We start from the raw sequence: 6084 nt of genomic DNA on the forward strand, positions 1-6084 counted from the left end.
GTATTATCAGGAGGCTAAACCCATCATATATACAAGTACAAGTGGGAGAGCAAAGGCCAAAATACAGAAAGCCAAAAGCCATCATAAATATAACTCTAACATTTATGATTTTGTGCTTGGCAAAACTTCTATAAGTTATTTCTACTACTTCGCCGTAATTGAATCATTTATGTAACACCTATTGTTTGTTCAAGTGCATCATTTGTCATTCATTCAATGAGCTGGAAAAACCGTGCCATTTTACTATGCAACATTAGTTAATAGGGCATGTATTTGAAATTTTGGACAAGTCACGTAGAGAAGGTTTGCTGAGGGAGGGGTAGAGAAGGTGAGCAGTTCGTTAGGAAGAATTAATAATGTCTTGAACACATAAATAACTAGCATTATCAAAAGATATTTTTGTCCTCTAAAACATATATATTTACAATTGTCGAAATTGTTACTATATGACCCTTTGTAAAGCAATCAATGTACACAATTATAATAGCCTAGCGGTCCCTTGCTCCACTGATGAGTTGGCATGTGTATTTGTCATTTGAACTGCGCCACCATTTGCCTCGTCAATTGGCTCTGTAGTAATTTTATTTGGGTTTCTTGTGCGCCTCCGAGCCTTTTCAGCCCAGTTGACAAGGCCTTCAGTCACATTGTCATCAAATATAGTCTTCTTGAAAGAAGTACCCATCTACACAAAACGATGAGACAAAATCAGAATAAAACGATCGATAAGAAATATTTTTCTTACCATGTCAATAAAAACCTTTACAATGGTATCTATTTGTGAAAGCAAGCTTTGTGTTGCTCAAGAATGGCTACTTATAGGTAAATTTCAAGACAAAAGAAGCATTAAATCCCAACAAAACTACAATTTTATCAAGTTTATGAATTGAACTCACATGAGAGACGATAGCGTATAGTGGTAGGGTGCTGTAACCACAAAGGAGTTGGCAGATTACGCTGAAAGAAGGAAAAGTGATGAGTATGTTCTCAAGATTTCTCAACACAGTATTGCTATTATTGTGATTTCTATGTACCTTATGACAATTCGAGTAATAACATATGCTGGTTTCCCCATGATGCATGATTTAAAACCGTATGTCACCTGCAAGGTTGATAAATGCCAGAGTTAGTTCTACTTTCGTTCATTAGATTCCAATTTGGAACTAGCAAATCCTAAACTTATAATCTGTTTGAAGGTTATGACACTCTCTAATACTTCAAGTAAATTTGGTCGAGTACAACTAGATTATTTATTGTTCTTACCAAGAGCCAGAAGAAAAATGCAATTTCAAATGCATTTTGAAACAGGACGACGTGGATCAACAGAAGGACTAATTTAGGCCGGTGGAACCAGAAGAAGTCATCTGAAGGGGCAACTACTAAATCTCCTCGAATAGCTGTATGCTTCTGGGCAACCTCATAAGCCAATTCCGTAATGATGTGCTCCATCTTACTTCCTACCACAAGTAGCATCTGCCAAAAACAAATACATAAGTTGATGTCATAACCCTGCCCCTTTATTGGATCATCCGTAGTTTGAAAGGTCGTTGTGGAAGTTATATGAAGGCATATAATTATTATTTAGTCCTTAAAACAAGCACACATGCAGCGGAAGTTCCTTTTATGTATTTTTCTATAGATAGTAAATCATGTTTACTTACAATGAATGGAACCAAGGTTATCCAAATGTAGACATACCACCCTGCAATGTCGATAAACAAGAGTGGAGTTATTTTTCACATAAAAATATTGTCTAGTGAATGTAACCAAATAAAATTTTATAAAAATATTTTGCGAGAGTTTAACTCAATAAGAGTTATGTAAGTACTTATGGCCTTTAGTGATACATACCTTGAACATTCAATAGTAGGAATATCATCAGCATGGCCCAAAGGTACCAACTACATAAGCATAACATGGAGATCAATTCGATATTTTTCTCTATTGGTAATTGATATAGACATTGCAAATGATTTAGAAAAAAAGTAGGTCACATATTTTGTAACAATGGCATTGAACATTTACCTGATACCGACAACCTTCTTAAAATCAAACTCCAAAGCTCTAATCATGTAACTATAAAAGTTGAATTTTGGTGTCCCCTTACAGTGTTTCTGTGAAAAAGGAACGAAGCTTATATATAAATTTCTTCGATTCCACTAGCAGTATTTACTAGAAAATGTAGGTTGGTTACCATGATGAAACCAAGTCTCATTGTTGTGTAGTCCTCATCAGTGACTGATCCATAGAATTGTTTGAAGAAGGAGCGCTAAAAAGATGATGAGTTGTCTTATACCCCAATTCCAAAGTAAATAACAAATGCATTTTGTTTCGATACTTAAGACATAAGAAAAAAAACATACCATCCAACCAAATATCCTCGACCGTTTTCTATGACCTTTAAAGTGGTCTTGAATAAATTTGAATTCTTGAACATGCTTGATCATTTTAGGTGCTGCAAGTTAGGACCCAACATTCATAAGCAGAATATAACACAACTTTATATTGAACAAAACTTGTGAAGTCATCGTTAGCTAAACTAGGGAAGTGTTTGCAACATACCACCACCATCATTTTCTTGGATCTTGGCCTCCCAATGTCGCCAATTTCTTGTCTGAACAACAATTAACATGGTAATTAGGACAATCATGATACACTAATTACGCGTTACTAACAAACCTCTAGTTGGACTTTTAGTTAGTACTATGTACCTGTGCAATTCCTAGAAGGACTGTAATAGCACTGAGAACGAAATGAGTGACTGCCAACACGAAGATAAATATGTGTAACTGATGAATAGCTTCAGATGAAAGTAGTGGAACTTTGCCCTGCATATGTCAAATGGCGTCAAATGAATCACTGGATAAGAATATCGTGGAACGGGTCAAATAGTTAAAGTAGTAACAATATACCAGAGTTTTCGATCGACAAAGACGAGAGAAAAAAAAAAGGAAAAGCATAGTATCATAGACAAAATCAAGCACCAATTCAGTTGTACCTTCTTGAGGCAGTATTCGTCGGAGGAGGCTCCTCCAGCCAGGAGGCGCCTCGCCCCACCCATCACGCCGGTGAACACGGCGCCGCCGAGGTGGTCCGTCTTGTGCGGCGGCGGCTTGCAGGGCAGCAGGTGGTGCATGGTGCCCGGGCTGACGCAGAGCTTCCCCATGGGGCCCTGGAACACGGTGAGCAGCAGCGAGATGAACCCCAGCAGCATCAGCTCCTCCTTCACCTTGAGCAGGGCCTCGTACAGCGGCTTCTTGCGGCTCCTCATCAGCCTCTGCATGGAAACGCGCGTGCCCAGAAGCTGTTCAGCTGATGGTCGCTTGGACTCGATGTGTGTCTCTCTCTCATGGTGGGGGCACGCAAGCACGTACCTTGCCTAGGCGGTGGAGCAAGCGCTCGAAGAGCAAGGAGATGATGACTATGACGGAGCAGACCGACGCCACGATCCATGTCGGCGTGAACTCGAGCGGCTTGGCTTTCCCTCCTCCGCCAGCCATGGCGTCCCAAACTGGTCAAGAACACCTTGTCGTAAGAATGGAGTGACAGGCAAGACCTGTTCTTGATCAATTTATAGATAGAGACTGATTTACTTACATGGTCATATTTGACTTGGCACGATCAGAGCAATCATATTCCAAGCTGCACACCAGAAAACAAGAAACAACCTGTTACCTTCCTGAATACTAGTGCTATTATTCCACTGACATGTCCCATGTGATCAATTACAATTATATTTATAGAGTGCTCTTCTATTTCGTTTCTTCATCACATTACAATTTTCGGTCTACCACACTACTATTAACGAACTGGAAACTCATTAAAAACTAGTTAGTCTGGGTTGTTTTGTATGATGTTTTTTTAGAAAGGAGGCACAAAACGGAAAAAGGGGATACATGCCAACAGGCCGGTTTCGTATGATGTTCCCAACTGTCTAATCGGATTTGATAATTTTGATTGAATTTAGTCTTTGTTGTTGGTTAATTTGTTGCCGAAATTCAGTTTTTGTAGTGTGGCTTTTGGTAACTTTGCTGTCTACAATGAGTCACTTTCCGTTGCCGCTAAACAAGGAAGAGGTCATATATCCGAAATTTTCAAATTTATAGTCGTAACTCTAGTTTTTCTTTCTTAAAAATAGTTTTAAAGGAACTCAAGACCTAGCCCAGGTGCTCCCTCTCACTTTCGTCACACAAGCAGGTCGGAGGTCTTGGAAGTTTCAGCACAAAAAAAATGGTGTGTGTGTGTGTGTGTGTGTTTTTTTTGCGAGGAACACAAAAAAATGGTGTTGATTAGCTTCTTCTTTTGTTGACCGGGTAGGGTAGTGGTATTATTTTAGCTTCTCTAAAGGCACCATTGGAGTATCTAGCTTTTCACAAAAGAAGAAACATTTCAATCTGCGACGCGGCATCTACAAAATCAAAGTCGCCGCAGGACGCGGCGGTCAATCGTTGGGGGTGGAAGTCTGAAGCCTTTGGTTTTCAAATGCACATGCGTCCAGTCCTGTCCTGTGGGCAAGGTGCAGGTCCTGACCTAGCTAGTGCAGTCTATTGACTCGGCTGTGATTTAGACAACAAAGCCCCACGAAGATATATTTTAGATGTATGAAGTATGAACACATATGTAAGCGTATAACATTGTGGTCATTATGTGCACGAATATGCTACTAATTTGTTCAAGATTACACAAAGTGCAAAATAATTTGCATTAAATATCTATATTTGCTTCAGGGGAAGTGTTTAATTTATTAGGCAGTTTGCTGAGGGATGGGCCTGAGCGCAAACCACCTGATCCGAGAAAAACGAATTGGCCCCGTGGCATGGTGGTGCAGGTGCTGGCACACCAGCAAGGCGCGTCGTGTCAACCCCCCCCCCCCCCCCCCCCCACCCCACAATCGACGAGATAGAGGTGTGACATGGGTGCATCAATCCATGCAGTGGACAGGGGTTTATCCAAATGGTCTATTTATTCATTGATAGTTGTCAGCGTTAATTTAGATGTGTGCATTCTTTTGTTTTTGCAGGGGGGCATTCTACGATCGTCGGCAATTATAGAACAGATGTATAATTAATTACCAACAAAATGTGTTATGACGTGTGGATGTGGCCTATGAAAAAAACTCCAAAAATTCTGAAGCAAGATTTAGTTCCATGTTGCTAAGGGAAGAAGGTGGACATCAATATACAAAGTGAACCTCCAGCCATGCAATATAGGAGTATTTCTGTAGGCACATGACGTGATAGAGACTTTGCCTAAGTAGCTGCAAAGACTTGTAATCTCTTGATGAGAGCAATTAATGTTGTCCAAGTCAGCTTTTGTTTTCTATCAGCTTAACAGACTTAACCAATAGTAGGCTGCTAATGTGTGAACACAAAGACCGGTAAGCATCCTGGTTCCACACACTGACACACCGAATCAAGTAGCTACTCCTTCTACACCCTTGGAGGGAATAAGATTTATGGGTAGCGCGTCAAGCTAACCTCTACACGGCAGGCAATAAAGTCTCTTCACCGTGATGAACATGGGTGCAACTAGCACCAAACCGGCAATGTGACTGTTCGATGACACCAGTAAACCCTTGGTGAGTTATAAGAGAGAAGTAGTAGTGCAATGTCCATAATGTTTCATAACATGATTCGCCTGCTCTTAGAACTAATATTTTTCATCATTAGTGTACTATGGATGATACTCCCTAATCGATAAATATTGCCTCTATTTTCAACCATAAAATAACTAGACTGGCCGGACTAACTTGGTCGTGTAGCTTCAACTAAGGAAGTGGTTTATCTACCAAACCGTGTGCTTTGAAAATTTGAGATGAATTGGTCATACCATGCATGCACCTAGCTAGATTTCTATATGGGTGAGGGTGTCCTAGAACTAATTATAAGGAAGAAGAGTAGTTGGTCGTCGAATGCAATGAGATACCTGGTGAGGGTGCATCTGGTGCATGCAGCTACATATGATCATTAATCGCCCGTTTGTCCTAGTTGCACATGAGGTATATGATTGGCTGACAGCAACGAATAAGACCATTTCGAAAGGCAGCTACACAAATGATTGTAAGTGCCTTGAGTGCACATTTCGCGG

General features: G+C 40.3%; 1 protein-coding gene across 1 annotated transcript; it reads right to left on the minus strand.

Moving 5' to 3' along the window:
• Window positions 1-320: 320 nt before the first annotated feature.
• LOC125530660 (MLO-like protein 1) lies at window positions 321-3551 on the minus strand. Its single transcript, XM_048695048.2, has 13 exons — window positions 3372-3551; window positions 2996-3274; window positions 2709-2825; window positions 2560-2611; window positions 2361-2452; window positions 2192-2266; window positions 2023-2111; window positions 1849-1898; window positions 1659-1699; window positions 1261-1470; window positions 1032-1099; window positions 894-954; window positions 321-682 (listed from the first exon to the last, which is right to left on the minus strand). Exons 1-13 carry the CDS (start codon window positions 3495-3497, stop codon window positions 479-481), a joined length of 1464 nt encoding a protein of 487 aa, XP_048551005.2. The 5' UTR covers window positions 3498-3551; the 3' UTR covers window positions 321-478.
• Window positions 3552-6084: the final 2533 nt, after the last annotated feature.

The sequence above is a fragment of the Triticum urartu genome, chromosome 2A (genome assembly GCF_056163025.1).
Source record: "Triticum urartu cultivar PI428250 chromosome 2A, HENAU_Tu73, whole genome shotgun sequence".
Lineage (NCBI taxonomy): Eukaryota > Viridiplantae > Streptophyta > Magnoliopsida > Poales > Poaceae > Triticum > Triticum urartu.

Excerpts from the sequence above, each read along its gene's own strand:
- LOC125530660 (XM_048695048.2), bottom strand. The coding sequence starts at position 3,497 with ATGGCTGGCGGAGGAGGGAAAGCCAAGCCGCTCGAGTTCACGCCGACA. Across the intron at positions 2,453-2,559 it reads CCAAGAAAATGATGGTGGTG|CACCTAAAATGATCAAGCAT; the intron begins GTATGTTGCAAA and ends CCTAACTTGCAG. Across the intron at positions 1,100-1,260 it reads CATTTTTCTTCTGGCTCTTG|GTGACATACGGTTTTAAATC; the intron begins GTAAGAACAATA and ends TCAACCTTGCAG.